This window comes from Chiloscyllium punctatum, chromosome 32 (genome assembly GCF_047496795.1).
Source record: "Chiloscyllium punctatum isolate Juve2018m chromosome 32, sChiPun1.3, whole genome shotgun sequence".
Classification (NCBI taxonomy): Eukaryota; Metazoa; Chordata; class Chondrichthyes; order Orectolobiformes; family Hemiscylliidae; genus Chiloscyllium; species Chiloscyllium punctatum.
This window is the reverse complement of record NC_092770.1, coordinates 18,475,766-18,497,685: the sequence shown is the minus strand read 5'-3', so window position 1 is coordinate 18,497,685 and position 21,920 is coordinate 18,475,766. Positions and strand designations below refer to the sequence as shown.

The window sequence follows — 21,920 nt, the reverse complement described above, 5'->3', positions numbered from 1 at the left end:
CAGGTCAGGCAGTGTCTGTGGAGAGAAAGCAGAGTTAACATTTTCAGGTCCAATGACCCTTCTTCAGATCAGTTTTTGACCTGCTGAGTTTTTCCTGTAATTTCTAATTTTTTGTTTCTGAATTCCAGCATCCGCCATTCCTTTTTATTTGTGTTCAGCATGGATTTGTTAATGGCAGATTGTGTTTGACAAATTTGATCAATTTTGTTTGAGGAGGTAACCGGGAATGTTGATGAAGGTATTACATTTGCAAGGCTTTGATGTCTGTCATGGTCAGGAATGTAAGAACCCATGGGATTCAAGGCAAAGAGCCATATGGGATCCAAAATTGACTGAGATGCAGAAAGCGAAGGGTGATGGTAGAGGGATCATTCTGTGACTCAGTTTATTTCCAGTGGAGTTCTGCAAGGACTTGGTGCTGGGGCCCTTGCTATTTGTGATGTTGATTTAATCATTTGGTCTTAAATGTAGTGGGCACGAATAGAAATTTACAGATAACACTAAAATTGGTAGGGTGGTAAATAGTAAGGATTATAGCAGTGAATCATGGGAAGATATCAGTAGACTGGTCAGGTAAACAAAACAGTGGTAAATGGAATTTAGCTCTAAAGTGAGAGTTAACTTGAAGGCTAACACAGCAAAGGATTATATTGTGAATGGTAGGACTGTGATTAGTAGTGAAGATCTGAGGGAATTTGGTGTACCACATCCCACAAAAGAATACATTTAGAAAATTACATGCTCGGGGCTGCTTTCATGCAAGATAGTTAATCAGAGTGGACTGAAGGCCAAGCTGAAAACTCCACGTCCCAGTAGAAAGAAAAACCACTTGGGATCGTGTCCTGGATCTGATGATGTGTGCTTCTGAACTGTTTTAGTTAGTTATTTAGAGCTCCCTTCTCCCCATAGAAAATCCAGACTATAGCTTGATCTCGATTCTCTGGAGGGGTTATTCGTAGACTAATATAGCACTGAGAGGAGAGTATACAACCCAAGATTAGACTACAGTGTTCACTTTTTCCAGTACTTAGTCCATAGCTTTAGAGACTTAAGCAACACAAGTGGAATTCTAATGACTGCTTTAAATGTTACATGAGTTTCTGACTTAACCAACCTTTCATGCAGTATATTCCAGGCTCCCGCCATCCTCTGGGTGAAAATAATGCCCGACTCACTTTTTGGCTTCTTCCTCTTACCTTAAATCTTTGCCGTAACACCATGAGATATAGAAGCAGAATTTAGGCCCTTTGACCCATCAAATCTACTACGCCATTTGATTTTGGCTGATCTGTTTCTCAACCCCATTCTCTTACCTTCTCTCAGTAACCCTTGATCCCCTTATTAGTTAAGAACTTGCCTATCTCTGTCATAAAGACACTCAATGATTTGGTTTCCACAGCCTTCTGCAACAATGAGTTCCATAGATTCACCACCCTCTGAAGAAATTCCTTCTCATCTCAGTTCTAAAGAACCTTCACTCTGAGGCTGTGCCCTTTTGATCCTAGTCTCTTCTAGTGGAAACATCTTCTCCATATCCACTCCATTGAGGCCTGTCTGTATTCTGTAATTTTAAATCAGATCTATCCTCCATCCTTTTAAACACCATTGAGTACAGACCAAGAGTCTTCAACTGCTCCTCATATATGAAAAGCCCTTCATTCTCAGGATGATTACTGTGAACCTCCAGTTATATCAGTGATAAGCTCAACCTTTTAACCCTTCAATTCCCCTTGAAATAGGCTTGCTGGGCATTTAAGAGGGTAGTTAAGACTCAAACACATTCCCGTCGATCTGGCGCTACATGTAGAACAGCTAAGCACGTCGGATTTCATTCCCAAAGAATACTATTGCACCAGGTGGATTTTATGATGATCAGTGCTAGGTTCATGATTACTGAATGTAACAATTACTGAAACTCACTCTCTATTCCAGATTTAATTGAATTTAAATGCCATCAGCAATTTTCATGGTAGTTTTTGAGGCCCTGTCTTCTGAATATCAGCCTGTGCTTGTAGAATATTGTGCAGTGACATTGCTGCTTTGTCACTGTCTTCCTTTAAGTCACTTATGTCCTGAATTAAAAGAGTATCATTCATTTTGGAAAATGTGAAGTGATTTGCTGCGATTTGCATGTTTTAAGCAACACATTTACAATTGACTTCTGTGCTGGTGGTAAATAGAAAAGCCTCATGCTGCTTTTGATTAGGTGGGTCGTTTGGCTACTGTAAGCAAACCACTGAGCACGTGTTCAAACTGCAGTAAAGATAGCCAGTGCTAGAACTGCACAGCAAATGAAATGGGTTCATGTTTTAGGTTGGAGCCACACAGTTCTAGCTCAGTTGGTGGTACTGTTGCCTCGAAGTCAGAAGGTTGGAATTTAAATCCCACTTGAGGACTTGTGCATGGAAATCAAAGCTGGCATTCCAGCTTGTACCGCAAGAATGTTACAATGTAAGAGGTGCTATCTTTCCAATTAGTGGTTTTCCCCCTTCTGTGGATGTAAAAGATCTCATGTACCATCTCAATGTCCTAGTCAATATTTATTCCTCAACCAATATCAAAACAAAGGTTTTCATCAGATTGCTGTTTGTGGGAGCATTTAGTGTCCACCCATAATTGCCCGAGGGGCTTTGTGGTGGGCCTGGAGTCCCATGTAGGCCAGACCAAGTAAAGATATCAGTTACCTTCCCTAAAGGATGTTGGAGAACAGAAGGGTTTTTTTCTGACCATTGGCGATGGTTTCATGGTCATAATTAGATCAGATTTTTCAGATTTATTAGATTTATTTTGGAATTTTCTTTTATTGAATTCATATTCTATGGCAGGCTTCACACCTACATTCCCAGAACATTACCTGCACCTTTGGATTAATGGTCCAATGAAAATACCACTCGGCCATTCCTCCCCCATCCACAATATTTCCTATGTGAGTGTATTGGCTACACTTTTTAAATTATTAGTGATATGTAAAGTGAGTTAAAATATCCAGTACTGTGTGGCTCCATTTAAGTGCATTTTTTCTTACAGTTTGATGCTTAAACTTTAATTAAGCATCTGTAGGATGTATGGATAAAATTAGAGAAATCTTTTTTCAGGATGGACGAAGCATTCATTTATTGCCTGCTGTGTTTGTAGAATTTCCTCTTTTTGGTTTAGATCATCTCCGATGTTAATACTTTCTCATGGTTTCTGTCATTGGGATATTCTCTTTAATGTGAATTTAGATTAAGAATAAAGCTTATTTCTAAGCATGTTAATATTTCAGAAACCGATATCTAAAGCACTTTGGAACTTTTATTTTACCATTTATTTTGGTAGAAAAGTCAAACTTAGCAGTTTATAGAAACTGATTAGAGAAAATATTTCTGTTTTACAGATTTAATTTGATAAAACCTCTTTTTTTCTCTCTCTCACTCTCTCTCACTCTCTCTCACATATATTATATATATTTATGTCTACGTTTTAATCTCTTACAACAGTGCGCACAGCTCTTTTTATTTGGAGTCAGTGAAACAAAAGCTATTTGAATGATTCTAGTGCTGAAGCTGTTTCCTTTCACATTGCGGGCAGTTCTGTAATGTAACAAATGTTCCTATAGTTACCCATTCTATTAACAATCAACAGCAGACTCTAGTTAACCAATTAAAATGATCCTGCACTTACTCATTGCAACTTAAGTAAAGGAAGAACTCTTTTTTTTAAAAGACCTTTTGAAATGAGCTTATATTGTCTTAAACTTCATGAGGTCAGCAGCATCTTAGTTGGTGGATCGTTTTTATCACTGCTTCATTTGCTTAAATGAATGTATAGTAACCCGAAAGCAAATTTCAGGCTGGATAAAAGACTTTGGAGTCAATGCACCCTTCCATTCCCACAGTAATCTCTTCGAATAATCTAGCCCTCAAATTCTGATGGTATTCCTTTGGTGTATCTATAATAATGCTGAATGTCCTTTGTTGATGAGTACCTGCCAAGGTCAGCAGTCAGAAGCAGGCACACAGTTGTCTGTAGTATCCTTTTTCCACAGCAAAGGGCAGCTGTAGTATAAAACAGCCATTCTGCAGCTGATAGCGTCAGTTAACAATTGGTTTTGGATCGTCTACTGAGACCTTCAGCCGTGTTTTGATAGACTAGGTTATTTTAATACGTTCTTGACTGACCTGCTACCTTCTACCTCCTCAATGTGACAATCCAAAGCTCTGTTGCCCTTTTCTAATTTGCGTCAAATCCGGTTCACCATCAGCATGCTGACCTACGTTGGTTCTCCCCCTGGAAGTATCCTGATTTGAATGTTGCTTTAAGACTAGATTTCCTACAGTATGGAAACAGGCCATTTGGCCCAACAGTTGCACACCGACCCTCCGGAGAGTAACCTACCTACCCGTTTCCCTCTGACTAATGCACCTAACACTATGAGCAATTTAGCATGACCAGTCCATCTGACCTATGTATCTTTGGGAGGAAACTGGAGCACCCTGCGAACATGGGGAGAATAGGCAAACTCTGCACAGTTGCCCGAGGCTGGAATTGAATCTGGGTTCCTGGCACTGTGAAGCAGCAGTGCTAACCATTGAGCTACCATGCCACCTAAATCTTCATATGCAAATCTCTCCTTGGCCTTCCCTCTATCTCTCTGATTCCCTTCAGCCCTACAACCCTGAGATCTCTGCATGTGTCTAATTCTGACGCCTTGTACATTCTTGACTTTCATTGCTGACCCTGGTATTGTTTCCTTCTCAAAAACCTTTTTCCTCCTTTAATTTGCCCTTAAAATTTACCTCTTTAACAAAGCTTTTGGTCACCTGGACTCATATGTACTTAAGTGGCTTGGTGTCAAACTTCATGTTCAAATTCAGTTCCAAAGAAGTCATACCAGGCTTAAAATGTTAACTGTTTTTCTCCACAGAGGCTGCCATACCTGCTGATTTTCTCCAGCATTCTGTTTCATACTGTCTGAAAGTCATTTGTGGGGATTCTTAAAACAACTTGTATTTCCTTAGTGCTAAGTGCTGACATCAAAAGTGTCAGGACCTAACCAGGCCTTTGGCGAGCAAACTCTTTGACAAACTGTTGGATGCAGTCAGATTCCGCGCAGATACATTTCATGGGATGAGGGATGTGTAGAGCTCTCTACAGTGAGTTGTAAATATTGCTGTTGCCCCTATATGCAGCTCTGTCGAATGTTTTTTTTTGTCCCTGATCATTGCTAGGAAGACCCATGGTGAAGTTCGCCAGTGTGTAGTGAGCCGTTCTAAATTATCAGAAGCTGTGCCTCAGTATAAGAGTGCTGTCAGCCATCCTAATTAGCATTCCACCTCTAAATAAAAATAGAGCTTCTTAAAGTAAATGGGGAGGCATTGTTTCCAGTGGTTGCTGGGATTGGTAATCAGAGGAGACTCCTTAAAAGCAGTTGGTGAGAGGACCAGCCCAGAGCGACGGGAGTTTCTATTTATCCCATGACCTATGATCCTTCAGAATGGACAGTGGAAGTAGATTCAGTAGTTTTTAAGAGGAAATTCGTAAATGAATCCAGGGGAATAATTTCCAAGGTTGTTAAGAGGAATGGGACTAATTGATCACTTATTTAAAAGGCTAGTGCACACGCATACACTAAATGGCTTCCTTCATGATTCATTCTGCCTGCTATCTTTCAATTGGTTTTCAACACCTCACATGCAACTTGTTGGTTCTAAAGTGTTTGAAGCTTACAGCGGGTACCTTAAAACAAAAGCTTGTTCTTCTCCTGTAGGTCAAAGAATTCAACTTCCGTGCAAAGTGTATCTATACTGCCGTGATGGTACGCAGGGTGATTCTAGCCCAAGGGGCTAACAAAGTCGATGACAGAGATTATTACGGTAACAAGCGTTTGGAGCTGGCTGGGCAGGTGAGTTTGGTTCCTCATCTCTCTTCCCTTTAACCTTTTTCTATCAAGTAACCATTATTCTCCCATTCCTGTTTGGATAATCTTTTGTGTAATGCAACCATTGATTGCTCTAGTCCAATTGATCCCATAAACTGGAGGTTCAAGATGAGGGCCGAGCTCAGTGTCCTAATGCTCTGCATAAATTGACAGCTCCATTTGGGGCTAAGCAGTGTAAAATGTAGAAGCGCTACACTTGTTCTTCTTGTCGGGTTTGAGCCATGTTGAGAAAGTCTTGAGATATCAGTTTGTTACACTGCATCAATTTATATCAGGTCACTTTTTCATTATGGCCTTTGGTTGAGATAATAATTCTGTTCTTCAAAATTGGTATATTTTGTCCTGTTTTTTCCTCTAGTATGCTGGTATGGACCCAATGGGCTGAATAGCTCATTTCTGTAGTGTAAGTACTATGTAAGGGAAAAGAGCCATTTTATTTTTCTCACTATATAAATGTTCTGCCTAACAACCTGGTGTAGCCACACAGAGTCCCTCAACAGAATCCATAATCCTCTGCAACAAGCCAATGTTGTATTTCCCTTCCCAGTAGGCCACAATTTTTGTTCCTCCTCCCACCCCATTACACTCCAAACCTAATTTATCACCAGGCCATTTTCTGTTGACCTGACACACACTCCAGTCTGATTCTTATCCCTTCTCTCCCCTGCCTCCCTACCTTGCCAGTACTTCTATTGTGTGATCACCACTTTCAGTGAAATAGAAACATTGAAAATGTAAATATTAAGGAATCGGACTTCTTAGTCCTGTTGAGAAACAGTCATCTGTCTCCCTGGCAGAGATTAGAGTGTAGGAGTTCAAGTCTGCTCCTCTCTCTCATTTCTACCTCACCCCCTGTCTCTTCATGCTCGACCATGTAAGGTATACACCCTAAAGAAATCAAGCCCTGAGAGAAGTGTAGGAGAAAGGGAGGACTGCAGATGCTGGAGATCGGAGCTTAAAAATGTGTTGCTGGAAAAGCGCAGCAGGTCAGGCAGCATCAAAGGAGAAGGAGAATCGACGTGAAGGGCTTATGCCCGAAACGTCGATTCTCCTCCTTTGCTGCCTGACCTGCTGCGCTTTTCCAGCAACACATTTTTAAGCCCTGAGAGAAGTGTGTCAGCTACGGCTCAGTGGATAGTACTCTTCCCTCTGAACCACAAAGTCCCAGGTTCAAGTCTTATTCTTGGACTTAAGCATGTGATAATCAAGACTAGGACTCCAGTGTGAGACTGAGGGCGCACTGCACTTTTGGTAGTGCTGTCTTTGGATGAGATATTAAACTGAGGCTCTGTCTCAGATCTAATAGAGCCATTGCATAGGAGCAGGAGAATTATTCCTGGTACCATGGCCAACTTCCATTTCTCAATTGATCTAACAAAACCATGTAATATAAAAATGAAGGTGGAATACAATAATTAAGATGTAATGTTGAGACAATCAAATCAGATGTTGAAGGTAATGGGATTTTACATTTGTTTTGTCAGTAAATATAAAATAGTCACACTAAGAATTCTTTAGCTGTAGTTTATTTGAATTCAGTTTGGCTAAATAGGAACACAAATTAGAAGCAGAAATAGCCATTTAATCCCTCAAACCTGCTCTGTTGTTCAACTAGACTGTACTTGATCTGACTGTGGCCTCGACTCCATGTTTCCATTTACCCGTCATAGCTTCTGACTCCCATGTTGGCTGAGAATATATCTGTCTGCCTTAAAAATATTCATTGACTTTCTCCACTGCTCTCTGGGGAAGGAAAATCCAAAGAGTCATGACCTTCTCAGAGGGAGACCCCTGTTTAAAGTGTACCCCACCCCCCAAAACCTAGTCTGCTCGGATGTTTCATTCCTATGTACGCTGGTGCAACTTCTGATTTATATCTCTGTTTAAACTCTTAATGATTTTCAGTGCGACAGTGGATTTTAAAATATCTAGACGTTGTCATTTTGAAGTTAGATTACAGAAGTGCATTTGAGAAAATTGGGTTGTGAGATGATACTGAATAGTCCAAAGAGGGAGGCATTGCTTCTATATTGGGAATGTAATGGAATAAAGGATGCTGTGTTCAAAATTATAGAGACAATGAGTTTTAATTCCAGACCACATGGGATGGAGCAAATCAGAATCTGCATTAGCTTGTAGATAAGAGTAGGGCAGCTAACAGTGAGCCTAATTCCATAGTCCTGCCTTAAGTCCTTCACCACTAGAGATTTGATAGGCTTGGAGCCAGTAGAGATGTTTGTAGAACCTGCCAGTTTTCTGGCTTAATCTTTCACCTTAATATTCTGTGTTTTTTAATGTGTTCATTATTTCCTCAGCATTTCCCTATTCTTTGCCAGCAGTTTTTGTCTTAATGCTGCTCGCTTTGTTGGTGAGAGATATGGAATGGTCCCAAAATCAGGGCACCCTGGAAAGCAAGGGATTTCCCCAGTGACAAAAGAATAAAACGTTGACTTTGGAGATTGTCTAATCCTCCCCATTCCACTAATGTAATTAAATCTGCCCTCCTGTCTTTAAATTCACAACTAGGTTATGTGAAAAGAGAATTGGCACTCGGAAGGTTTAAAAGATAAATAGAGGATCTCGAGGTACCTAATTAGAATTCCCTGACATTAAGCTAATTAGCGATGGATATTTTAATTTCTATATTAAATATGTAATTGTTTTTCATGTATGTTAATACCATTGACTAGCTGTTTGCAGATGAACTAATTATTTCTAAAGCGTACCAGATTTATGGAAACCAAAAGTGAAACCTAATATGAATGTTATCGTGGACTCTTCATTCCCTCTCTCCTAATAAGCTCTAGCTCTGCTTTCATTCCTTCCTCTTCTGTTCTACAGCTTCTGTCTCTGCTTTTTGAAGATTTGTTCAAAAAGTTCAATTCTGAGCTGAAGAAGATTGCTGACCAGATTATTCCCAAGCAGCGGGCAGCCCAGTTTGATGTTGTGAAGCACATGCGGCAAGACCAGATCACTAATGGCATGGTTAATGCCATATCAACCGTAAGCATTTGTGTTCCTTTGCAGTTGACCTGTAATTCTTTGAGTTTTGTTTTATTTCTCAAAAAGTTATTTAGCTGGGTTTAATTGTTTTGGGTGCAAATTGGCAGAATTGGGTACTGTAGATACTGGAGATTAGAGTCAAGATTAGAGTGGCGCTGGAAAAGCGCAGCAGGTCAGGCAGCATCTGAGGAGTAGGAGAATCGACATTTCCTGATGAAGGGCTCCTGCGCAAAACATTGATTTTCCTGCTCCTCGGATGCTGCCTGACCTGCTGTGCTTTTCCAGCGCCACACAATCTCAACTCTGATCTCCAGCATCTGCAGTCCTCGTTTTCTCCTAGTGGATTTCAACCGTACTGCAAAGCCTCTTCCAAGGATACCTACCTTGAAGAGGTTGTCCTCCTCTCTCTACATTCCTGATGAAGGGCTTTTGCCCGAAACTTCGGTTTTCCTGCTCCTCAGATGCTGCCTGACCTGCTGTGCTTTTCCAGCACCACTCTAATCTTGGGTGCAAATTGGTTTACTGGTTACTTTATCATATCAAACTTCCTCAAAAAGGTGCACCACCACTCTCATCACATGGCAAACAAAATAAGTAATAAATGTCAACCTTAACAGTGATGCCCAAATCTGCTTACTGGATAAGCAGAATACTGGGGATGCTGGACTTCAGCATTAAAAACATATCATGCTGGAAATACTTAGATTGGGCAACAGTAGAGAACCATTTCAGGTCAATTGTTTTTCATCTGAACTTGGGGAAAATTAGAGATGTAAAAGGCATGTGTTTCCATTTCCCCCCGCCCCCCCCCCCCCCCCCAAACTTCCGACCCCATATCAAGGCTTGAAAATTGTCAAGACTCCTCTGTGGAAACTGAACAGAGTGGGAGTGCAGAGTAGGGACAGGGCACAGATATAATTACTTCGTCAGAGCTCCGTGGCAGTCATTGCAACTTCAACTCCAGACCCAAAATATTTACCTTGCAATGCCACTTGGGGTCCTGACTCCCACTTTGGGAAACCCTGACCTGAATGGGGTGTTGACAGAGGAAGATGGTGCAAGATGAGAGACTGAATGACAGAACATTTAGTTGTCCTGGCCCAAAAGATTTGGTGATGGGGCAAGATAAGAAACAAAGCATGCATCGAGAACCGGTGTGTTGCAGTCTGAGCATAAATTAAGATAGAAAGCAGAATGTGCAATGAAAAGCAAACCAAATGGGCAGAGGAACTTTACGGCTTAGTTGTGAAGTGTAATGTTGAGATTGAAAGGCTATAAAGTGACTAATTGAAAGGTGAGATGCTGTTGTTCAATGAAAACTTGAAGTTCCCTAGAACAATGCAAAAGACTAAGGACAGAAATGTTAGTGTCAGAGTAAGGTAATGAATTAAAATGGTACGTAAAAGGAAAAGACAGGGTCATGCTTGCGGATTGAATGGGAGTGTTCTGCAAAGCGGTCTCCCACTATTGAGGAGACCCCATTGTAAGCAGCAAATAGAGTATATTAAATTGAACATAAATTAAAAACACTGGAGGTAGGGAAAATGGCAGAAAATGAGGACAAGGGGAGAGAGGGTTGTAATTCTGGGAGAGAGGGTAAGAGTGACAGCAGACTTGCTAGCCCTGAAACATAAGCTTGAATGTGTTCTGGATCTTTTTACATGCACTATTCTTTTCCTGAGCAATTATCTACGATTATTGAAAGAGCTGTTTCATGCAACATAACATTGTCTTTTTATATTTGAATACAATTTTCTTGCTTCTTCCCTAACTGGTACCTTGTTTAGGAATTTTGCCTCTATGGTACAATTCTCGAAGTGTTCCCACTATTTAATCTCTTGTAGGGGAATTGGTCTCTCAAAAGATTCAAAATGGACCGTCAGGGTGTTACTCAGGTGCTGTCTCGTTTATCTTATATTGCTGCCCTGGGTATGATGACCAGGATCTCCTCTCAGTTTGAAAAGACCAGAAAAGTGAGTGGTCCCAGATCGCTTCAGCCATCACAATGGGGGATGCTGTGCCCATCAGACACGCCTGAAGGAGAGGTAAATATTCCAGTTTTGAGATTTTTAAACCTGTGTTATATGAAAAATTCCCATTCAACTGAAATTGTGAATGCAATATTATCAACAATGCTTACAGGGTAGCAATTTACAGGGGAAAGAGTTAAGGGTATGTGAATCGTTGTATCAATCTTTCAGTGAGCTGGCACAAGCATACTGGATCAAATGGTCATCTGCTGAGAGTTAAGATTCAATGATTACATGGACTCTACACATTTATGATCCATACCTAGATGCCCTTGAGAAAGTGATAATGAGCTGTTTTCTTGAATTGCTTCAGTCCATTTGCTGCAGGTAGACCCACAATGTTGCTTTTCCTATCAAAGTGGATAACTTCACACTGATTCATATTATATTCCTTCAGTCATGTTCTTGACCTTTCACTTCACTTAGCCTGTCCAACCAGTTTTGCTTGGAACTTGCTTGTGGTGGTCTTCACCATTCCCATTCTCACCTAGTTTAGTGGCAGCAGCAAATTTTGGAAATAACTAGTTTTTGAGAAGATGTATAGCTCAGGTTAAGGTTCTGGATGTAGGTTTGCTCGCTGAGCTGGAAAGTTGGTTTTCAGAGGTTTTGTCACCATACTAGGTAAAATCTTCAGTGAGCCTCTGAATGAAGCACTGGTGGTGTAGCCCGCTTTCTGTTTGTATATTTGAGTTTCCTTGGGTTGGTGATATCATTTCCTATAGTGATATTACTTCCTGTTCTTTTTCTCAGAGGGTGGTAGATAGAATCCAAGTCAATGTGTTTGTTGATAGATAAAGTTGAGGAAGGACACCACTTCAACTGGGATGACACATCCATCCTAAGATAAGCCAAACTGAGACACGCACAAGAATTCCTAGAAGCATGGCATTCCAACCGGAACTCTATCAACAAACACTGACTTGGATCCCATGTACCACTCCCTGACAGAACAGGAAATGACATCACCAACCCAAGGAAACTCAAACATATAAATAGAAAGAGGGCTACACCACCAGTGCTTCACTTGGAGGCTCACTGAAGATGTTACCTATTATGGTGACGAAATGTCTGAAAACTAACCTTCCAGCTCAGTGAGCAAACCTACATCCAAAATTTGGAAATATTGCAAATGTTCCCCACATCCAAATCATTGATATAGATTGTGACCAGCTCTGACCCTTGCAATACTCTGCTGTAAATACCCTGCCATCCTGGGAATGAGATTTGCAAAATGCACTGCAGAAATTCATCAAAGACCCTTAGGCAGCACCTTCTAAACCCATGACCATTGCTATCTAGAAGGACAAAGGCACTAGTTTCATGGGAAGACCATAACCAGCAAGATCTCCTCAAAGCCATTTACCATCCTGACTTGAACCTACTGAAAATCCATTTAAGCCACATCCAGTGTTTTCCTTTGTTACAAGGAACATCCTTAAAAATACCTTGGCAGATTTGACTGGCCATTAGCTTAAACTCCACCTTCCCAGTTTATTCCTTGAATCCCAGACAGATTTAAAAGCAGCCTTAAATATTTCCAGCAATGAAACATCCATAGGGTAAAGAATTCCAAAGATTCACTACCTTTTGGGGTTCAGAAATTTCTCCTCACCTTTGACATTGACCTTCTTTTGAGACTGTGCTGCTTTGTGAGGCCACTTTTGGAATACTGCATTCAATTCTGGTCTCCTTGCTATAGGAAAGATGTTGTCAACCTTGCAAGGGTTCAGGAAAGACTTACAGGATGGTGCTGAGGTCTGAGAGTTTGGGCTACGTCAAAGGCTAAATAGGCTGGGGCTTTTTTTTTTCCCTGCAGCCTCTGAGGCTGAGGGGTGACCTTTTACTGAGGTTTAATTAATTATGAGGAGCATGGATAGGGTGAATAGCCAAGGTTTTTTTTCCCAGCTTAGGGGAATCCAAAGCTAGAGGGCAGAGGTTTAAGATGTTAGGGGAAAAACTTAAGGGGACCTGGGGGTAACTTCTTCATGCAGGGGGTGTTACACGTATGGAAAGAGTTGATGATGGAGGCAATTACAACATTTAAAAAGCATTTGGACAGACACGTGGGGAGTTTAGAGGGATAATATGTCAAATGCTGGCAAATGAGACTAGATCATTTTAGGATGTCTGAGTTAAGACTAAAGAGTCTGTTCCTGTGTTGTATAAATCTATGCTGTGTTCTAGATTCTCCAAAGTCAACCAGTGATTCAGTGTAAATTCTATAAAACCCCTTCAGAAGCTTATGTTTTCCAGTACAACTGCCTCTTACTCGCTGGGATTTAGAGGAATAAAGTTCCAATTTAGTCAGCCTTTCAACAAAAGACATCCCTGTTCTCTTAGGGACTTCAATATAAAAATCTCCTTCCTTGGATATTGAAACCAAAACTGTACACTGTGCCATCATAAAAACACAAGATCCTGAAAATTAGCAACATGAATGGGACGCTTGCTCTCTGAAGCCTGCTGACTCATTCAACAGATCTTGGTTGAACTGATTTTTGACTTTTAACTACACTTTCCGATCTGGCCCCACAACCCTTAACTCACTTGTCAGTCATGTATCTGCTGGACTCTGCCTTGAATTTGTTCAGTGAATGAATATTGAATCTATCCAGTGCTCTCTGAGGAAGAGCAGTCCAAACACGATAATCCTCTGCGACACCACCTTTGTGGTGATTTAAGATTTCTTATTTTTAGACCATAAGACATAGGAGCAGAAAGTAGGCCATTCGGTTCATAGCTTTGATGAGCAGAGCAAAATCAATCAGAGCTGATCTGATTTTTAATTCACTTTGCTGCCATTTCCCCTTTAACCTTTGATTCCCTTACTGATTAAAACTGTCAATTTCAACCCTTAATATACATATCAACCCAGCTCTTCACCCCTCTGTGTGGTAAAGAATTTTACAGATTCACTACCATCTGAAAGAAGAAATTCCTCTTCAACTCTCTTAAATAGGCAACCCTTTACTTTCAGAACATGCCATCTGGTCCTAGACATTCCCATGTAGGGAAACACTTGTCTGCATGACTTGCATCCTGTCAAGCCCCTAAGAATCTTGTTTTTCGCCATATACCCAATTGTACTCCAGTCCCCTTGCAATAAAGGCTAATGTGTCATTTATCTTCTTCATTGCTTGCTACACCTGCGTGCATGTTTTATGTACCTTGTACAAGTACATCTACATCCCTCCAAAAAACAGCTGTTCCAAATTTCACATCGTAAAACATTGTAATTTTCGATTTCTAACAACTAAGGTGAATAACCTTTTACTGCCCGACATTATATTCCAACTGCCACTGTGTTGCCCATTCAATTTTCAGTTGTCCTATTTATATCACTTTGCAACCTGAGTCCTGCTCACAGTTTTGTATTACCACCAGACCAAGAAATATCACTCTCAGCAGCTTTATCACCTTATCAACATATCCTTCCATTACGTACTTAACTAAATTCCATCCTCATCGATGGAAAATTGTGGCCAGTCACCTGAATTCATAATTTTTGCTCTGATTTGTTTTCCTACAACAGGTATCCACATTTTTAAGTCCCCTCATTACAGAATTCAATAATGATTCAACATTCAACCCATCCCTGCAACAGTTCTTCATTTTGAGGCCTTTTTAAGAATGGGATTTTAAATTTAACCATCAAGACTATTCACTTAGAGGTGTGAGGGGCTTGAATTTTCCTGAACTCTGCTATAGTCCAAGTGGTAAAATATTTTTATCCTGGATCAGGCCTGCCTCTCTTCACAGTGCAAGTGAACAATTTGTAGTTTCTGTTGTAACATCATGGCCTTTGTTTCTGCTGTAAATGCAGGCTTGCGGTTTGGTGAAAAATCTGGCTTTGATGACCCACATCACAACAGATATGGAAGATGGCCCCATAATTAAACTCGCCTTTAATCTTGGTGTTGAAGATGTAAATTTGCTCTGTGGGGAAGAACTGTCATATCCAAGTGTGTTCATTGTATTTCTAAATGGTAAGCAACTCTTAACTTGGTTCTGTTCCTTCAAGCTGAATATATTTACAATCAGTATGAGTTCATAGGGGACTTACTAAAAAGGCTAACACATGGCTTGTGCCATAGAACACCTAACGTATCCACAAATGTTACCCAGACTGTTCTGAACATTGTACTTTATGTTGTATGATCTTCAGTTCGAATTTGTCACAAACTCATTGCATGTGACTCTTCTCAAACTTTGTAAGGATCTGACTGAATTTCCAATATCTTTGCTATGTTTCCCTGAGGTGCAGCTTGACATCAGGATGAAGACTGGACAGGGCAGCCTCCCCATGTCCCACTATAAATTTTGATGTTAAACACCCTGCTCTTTTAAATTATTTAATAATTATTTTGGCAGCTCAGTTAACATTTGCAGCTATTATGGTATGGTGTTTTTGGGAAGTGGATTGCTGTTTGAGAGAATAAGCTCTTCTGGTATTTTATTCACTAATGGCTTTGGACACACTCTATCTGGGCATTTATTGCCTATTTGTAGTATTTGGTATTAAAAGCTTGTTTTAATGTGAATGTTTTACAGATAAGTGTCCTTCATTATCTTTGCATTTCTTGGCTTGTGGTAGGGGGAGTTTTTTCTGCATTGAGTAGGCAACAATCATTTTATGCAGATTGTGATCTTTTAATGTTAAATGCTCTTTTTTTTGTTTTCCTGCTCCTTTTGTGTCAATAACAAGAGGAGCCAAAAATTTTAGCAAAGTTATAGAAAGGATATTATTAAGCTGGAGCGGGTTCAGAAGAGATTTACCAGGGTGTTGTCGGGAATATGGAGGGTTTGAGTTATAAGGAGAGCCTGGATTGTAGGAGGTTGAGAGGTGACCTTTTATTGAGGTTTATAAAATCATGAGGGGTGTAGATAAGGTGAATAGGCAGTGTGTTTTCCCTAGGGTGGGGGATTTCAAGACTAAGGGGCATATTTTTAATGTGAGAGGAGAAAGACTTAAAAAAGACACGAGGGGCAATTCTTTTTACAGAGTAGCTTGTGTCTGGAATGAACTTCGAGTAGTAGATGCATGAACAATTAGAATGTTTAAAGGACATTTAGATAAGTACGTGAATAAGAAATTTTTGGAGGGATATGGGCCAAGCACAGGCAGGTGGGACTAGTTTTAGTTTGGGATTATGTTTGGCATGGACTGTTTGGACCGAAGGATCTGTTTCCATGCTGTATGACCATGAATGTGACTAAAGTTGTTAAACAAGTTCCTTGTTTGAAAGTCTGAAGAAATTCAGAAGATATGAAAAGAAATAACTCTGTTGAACATCTAACCTCTCCAATTGAAAAAGGGGTAGAGCTTTACACCACATCACCCTCGTCTGTGGGCATCTTGCATAATTTTGAAAGTGGGACACTGTGTTGACTTAATTTCTTCCACTGTTACCGTATCAAGCGCGTTGATGACTGTAACACAAAAACAGTGCTTAGGCTAACGGGATAATTTCCTTCCACATCTCTGTCAACATCTTGGCCAAGTCTCTGAATAGTGGAAAGAGTAGAGGGAACATCTGTCCCGAGGGGTCGGGATGTTAGGGCCAGAAGAAAATACAAAGTTACAAATTCTTGAAGGCGACTGGGCAAACTGATCAGGTGCTTAAGAAAGCCTTTGGGATACCTGGCATTGTGAATAGAGATTTTGAATAAAAATAATTGCAAAGGTTTTAAGAATTACTCGTGAGGCCTCAGCTGAAATATTTTAAACATCTCTGAGCATGACACTTTAGGGAGGAGGTCAGGGTCTCATAGGTTGGGGAATTTTACCATGGTGATATCGGGGTTGAAAAACTTCAGTTATGTTGGGAGATCGGAGCAGCTAGAGCTGTTCTCCTTTCAGTAGAAAAGATTAAATAGAGATCTGATTGTGAAACTGAAAATTGAGGGATTCTGATAGTGTGAAAAAGCAATTTGTTTTTCCTTTGTCAGCTGGATCAGTAACCAGAGGGACTTGATCTAAAATATTTAGCGTCTAAAATAATTGAAAACAGAATGAGAGAGGAAATGGGAAGTCTTTATTTTTGGCACAGAGGTTTGTTAGGGTTGGAAATCCTTGAAAGTAGTTGAATTTGACTTTGTAGGAACTTCCATGATTGAGCATGTATGGAACGGGGCTAATTTTTAGAATTATGGGGAGGGTATAGTGGGATTAAGTTAAGTAGCTTTTTCAAAGAGTTGTCACACCTGCAGTGGGCTGAATGGCCTGCATCTATTTTGTAATTATATTCAACGCCTACAATCTTAATGTATTCTCTGCCCCTCTGTGCTGACCTCAAAAGGTAACATCTTGGGTGTGATACACGATCATCAGAAACTGGTGAAGACGTTCCGTTTGATGCGCCGAGCAGGATACATCAATGAATTTGTTTCTATCTCTACAAATCTGACCGATCGCTGTGTTTATATTTCTTCTGATGGAGGCAGACTTTGCAGGTATCAAAAGCACTGGTTAATCACTTGAGCAACTTATGGCAAAGCTCTGTTAATCCTGTTGGTAGTATGTAGAGTATCTTCACATTCCGTACAGTTCATCTAAGACAACGACAATATGTGAATCTGCCCCATTTTATTTAATAAAGCCTTTAATAATAAGACCGGATTTAAGGAGAAACAAGACAAGATTGAGAGAGAGGTCGTGGAGAGTTTCCATGAAGAGGGAATTTGAGAATAGAAGTGTGGTGATTGTTCCATGGATTGGGGGCACAGGAAGTGCAGTGCAGTGCAGAGTGTGGGAGGGGCAGCAGCTTGTGTTGGGCAATTTATACTTATAGGTGTATTAATAATCTGAAATCAAGAAATGGAAAAATTCTTACTATTCTTGGCAAATGGTCATCTGGAATGCACTGCTTGAGATGAGAGCAGATTCAGTGGTAACTTATTTGTGTTTTCATATGCATTTGTACTTAATTAAGGTACCAAATAAAAAATTGAAGGGCTATGGACAAAAAGAAAGTGAGTGGGACTGATTGGATCACCCTTTACGAGAGCCATTCCAGGCACAATGAGCCAAATATCCTTTTCCTTTATTGTGTGATTCCATAATAATAGAACATGGAACTCCAAGACATTTCTCTCCAAGAAGTGAATAATGCAAACAAAAGTTAGATTCTGAGTTGTGTGAGGCAGTATAGGACAAGTGATCCAAAGTTTGGTCAGTGGGGTATGTTTTAAAAAAGCCTCTTGAAGAAGGAGAGAGAGTAGAGAGGCAGGCAGGATCAGAGTGGGAATTCTTGAGCTTAGAGCATAAGTAGCTGAATTCGTATCATTGACAACTGAAACTGTTAAAATTGAATATATTCAAGAGACAAGAAGTGAAAGATGAGCAGTTTGGATGAGGTAAAGAACAGTAGGAAGAGGCTTATCTGAAACATAACATCATAAACAGCCTGTTTCAATGCTGTGAATGTTGCTTGATGTATAGCACCTGTTCATTTGGGGACATCTAATGAAATTTCACAGTTCATCAAGCTAAAGCTCTGGGTGATAAGTAGTTCCGACCTTGATACTTTGTGACTTTGTGTTTAAAGCATCAGTAAGCTACATTAATTAAGTTTTGGCCCTAATAATTGTTACACATCTTGCATCCAGAGACAATATAAATAAGACTAAACTTAGATTGCAAACACAGGACTAATTTTTCAGAAGTGTCCCAGAGCATTACAACTTATTTGTTTTATTCTTTCATGGATAAAAGTGGAAGAGACAATATTAAATTCTTGATCTCTTCCCCACTCGTCATGCTGCATTTGCATTATCAGTCCTATTCAATACTATTAAGTTATTTCATAAAGAAAAATCTCATTCCTTTCTGTTTTGTAACTTTGTTCCACAGTTGGAGAGGTAATGGAATTTCTGTTTGCCCTATCCTGTAATGCTATACTTGGGTTGCATTGTTCTGATACAGTACTTAACTTTTTAAGATGTGCCCATTGAAACTTGAGGAAGTGTTTGTGCTTTATTTTTATACGAGTACCTACTGTTTATTTTCTGCTCTGTACTGGTGCTCGCTGTGCAAATAGTGAGCTTGCTGATGATCAGATGTTGCATGCCGTTCTTTGTCTTGTAGGGTTGCTCCGGTGATAGTGGTACAGCGTGCAGGGATACATGTCCCCATGTCAGGCGCTGCAAACAGAGATCCGAAACACTTTCATAAATCTGCTCATTTTCATTAAGCCTTTCCAAGTATGCTCATTTTCACTGGTGCTCTCTATTGACTGAAAGATGGGTTGTGGTCTCCCTTGCATTTACCTGATCTGGTTTTGAGCAGTAAATATAAAATTGCATTTTGAGGTTGGGGACATCAGCCAATCTATTTTTAAAAATAAAAGGTTGGAAATATTTGAAGATTATGAAAGTTGCACTGGTGATGTTGAAATTTTGAAGGTATAATGCAGATTAGAACAAGGATTTGAACTTGGTTTTAACACAGGATTGTTCAATCTTTTTAGCTTGGGTGGCCACATTTCAATGTTTCTCTCACTCGATGGGTGATGGGGGCAGCTGGCGAAATGTTTTGAGAAAGTAAAGTTTGCCATAACAGTAAATATGAATTTCAGGGAAAAAATAATCCAAAGCAAAAAGTGGTTAATTTAAATGAATATCTAATAAAATTGACCGTTTTAAAAGTGTCAAGTAGCAGAGCTAACTACCAAAAATTTTTTTTTGCCTTTTGGTTAAGAAGCAGAGCTGGAGAGAGAAAAGGACAAGGTTGTAAGTCCTCATTAGCAGAGACAGGAATGGGAACCAAGGCTGAGATAAGGGATTGGGGATAACTACCACTGACATCTGTTTTCTTCTGGTGGGGGACACCTTCACTTTGTCTTGGTAGAATTCACACACAAGTGAATTCTTCCTGCATTGTGGATTTATTTTTGTGGAGATGTAAAGGAAAAATATGTTCTGTTCAGTCCCATCTACCCTGCCATTCAGTCTCTTACTTGACCCTAGAAGGTTTAATGATTATTATTACCACCAAGCAACTGTATGAGAAGTTGTGAAAGTAGCAGCATGTGCTTAAAGTGAGATGGTGATGTCACTGGACCAGTAATCTAGAGTCAAGATTAGTGTGGTGTTGGAAAAGCACAGCAGGTCAGGCAGCATCCGAGGAGCAGGAAAATCGACGTTTTGGGCAAAAGCCATTCATCAGGAAAGGGTTTATAATGAAAGGAAAAATATGTTCTGTTCAGTCCTTTTACCCGAAACATCGATTTTCCTGCTCCTCGGATGCTGCCTGACCTGCTGTGCTTTTCCAACACCACACTAATCTTGACTGTAATCTCCAGCATCTGCAGTCCCCACTTCTGCCAGTAATCTAGAGGCTCAGGCTAAGGATATGGTCATAGTTTCAAGTCTCACCATGGATAAGATCCCTGCCTGCAACATCATTCTATCTTATTTGCTTTGTACTTACTTGGGCACCTACAATGATTTTTTTTAAACTGGCAAAGCATTACTCAGAGTATGCATGCACAGAACCTTTCCTTGTGAGCAATGTGAATCTTTTGGGAGTGTCAGGAGACACAACCAAAAGGAAAACCACTCTAGTTAGTTAATGTCCTTTATCAGGTAGGAAATCTGCCATCCTTACCAGGTGTGCCCTATGTGCAACTCCAGGCACACAGCAACGTAGTTGACGTTTAACTACCCTCTGAAATAACTTTTGAACCCACTCAGTTCAAGGGTGTTTAGGGACATCTTATGAAAGAATAAATTAAGTTCTACATTGCTGGCCGTCCAGATTATAGCTGCAATCACTAATGATCTGCTCCTCTTTTTTTTTTCTCCACCTTTTCTGGCTGTCGTTGTCTCCTTGGTTAAGGTAACCAGACTGATGTACATCACTGTTAGTTTTTGTACAGTTGGTTCTGATGTAATGTGATAGTTCCATTCTCATGCAATCTCCCATTATAAGAAAATTGCGCATAGCCGTACCATTTAAACTAATGGGGTCGGAATTGGCGTTATAGCCAGTACAGGTAAAGAAAGTTTGTGTTCTACAAATAAAGGTCTAAATTCTTCACTCGTGTTAAAGTCAATTTGTATTGAAGAAACGTGTTGTAGACAGAACTGATTGTGCTTAAATGTAAAATCCATTTGAGATAGTACAAATTGGATAATACTGCCTGAAATTTAGTGTATGCATGCTTCTTGCGTTTGTGCTCTAAAAATGAAGATTTGTGCTTTACCTGATTTAAAATAGAATTTCAATAATTTAGTTTTGTTCTCCAAATGCTTTTCTCTGATAAAGTCATTGATTGACCTGGAGAATATTTGCCGCTCTAATGAAAAATTCTTTGCTTAATTTTGTTTAGGCCCTACATTATTGTGAAGAACAGACAACCAGCAGTGACAAATAAGCATATTGAAGAGCTATCTCAGGGCTACAGGTGACCTCAATATTAATTTACGAACATCAACATGTTTTATTTTTGTTGAAATAGATGGCTTAATGTACACTGTGGTAGCAGTTTATTCCTTCCCTTGCAATCCCACAGTGGGTCAGTCTAGGACACTGGGTGACCCTGTTGGATGGAGAATCAGAATTTCCCTACAGAGCGAGCAAATTTCTGGCCTGTTCTTTTTGCTGCCCAGTTTCTGCCTAGTAACTAGCTGTTGAGTGGCTTTCAGCTGATGGCCAACTGCTTACTGTTTTAAATGTGCATGACATGTAGAAGGGCACAAGATAAGGAAAACTGATATTGATGAAAACAACAAATGCTGGAGATCACAGAGGTCAGTTTGATGCCTTCGTTTTAGTCTGAAATATTTTGCTCCCAATATCATGAATCCGGATTAGGTCCCGAATCCGGATTAGGTCCCAAATCCCTGCCAGTGTTTTCACTAGCCTTACTACTCTGATTTTTAAAAAAACACAGTCAGTAAAATGCTGACCATAAGATATTAGGCCAATTCGTCCACTGAGTTTGCTCTGCCATTTGATCATGGCT

The 21,920-nt window shown here is 40.0% G+C and overlaps 1 protein-coding gene across 1 annotated transcript in view; it reads left to right on the top strand.

Annotated features, from left to right (window-relative positions):
* Nucleotides 1-21,920, top strand: part of polr3b (polymerase (RNA) III (DNA directed) polypeptide B) — a 95,794-nt gene that overhangs the window by 25,863 nt on the left and 48,011 nt on the right. The window contains exons 12-17 of the mRNA XM_072551794.1: nt 5,750-5,884; nt 8,762-8,923; nt 10,768-10,968; nt 14,777-14,939; nt 17,253-17,406; nt 21,285-21,359. Of these exons, the coding sequence (XP_072407895.1) occupies nt 5,750-5,884; nt 8,762-8,923; nt 10,768-10,968; nt 14,777-14,939; nt 17,253-17,406; nt 21,285-21,359 (890 nt within the window). The remainder of the gene's footprint in view (nt 1-5,749; nt 5,885-8,761; nt 8,924-10,767; nt 10,969-14,776; nt 14,940-17,252; nt 17,407-21,284; nt 21,360-21,920) is intronic.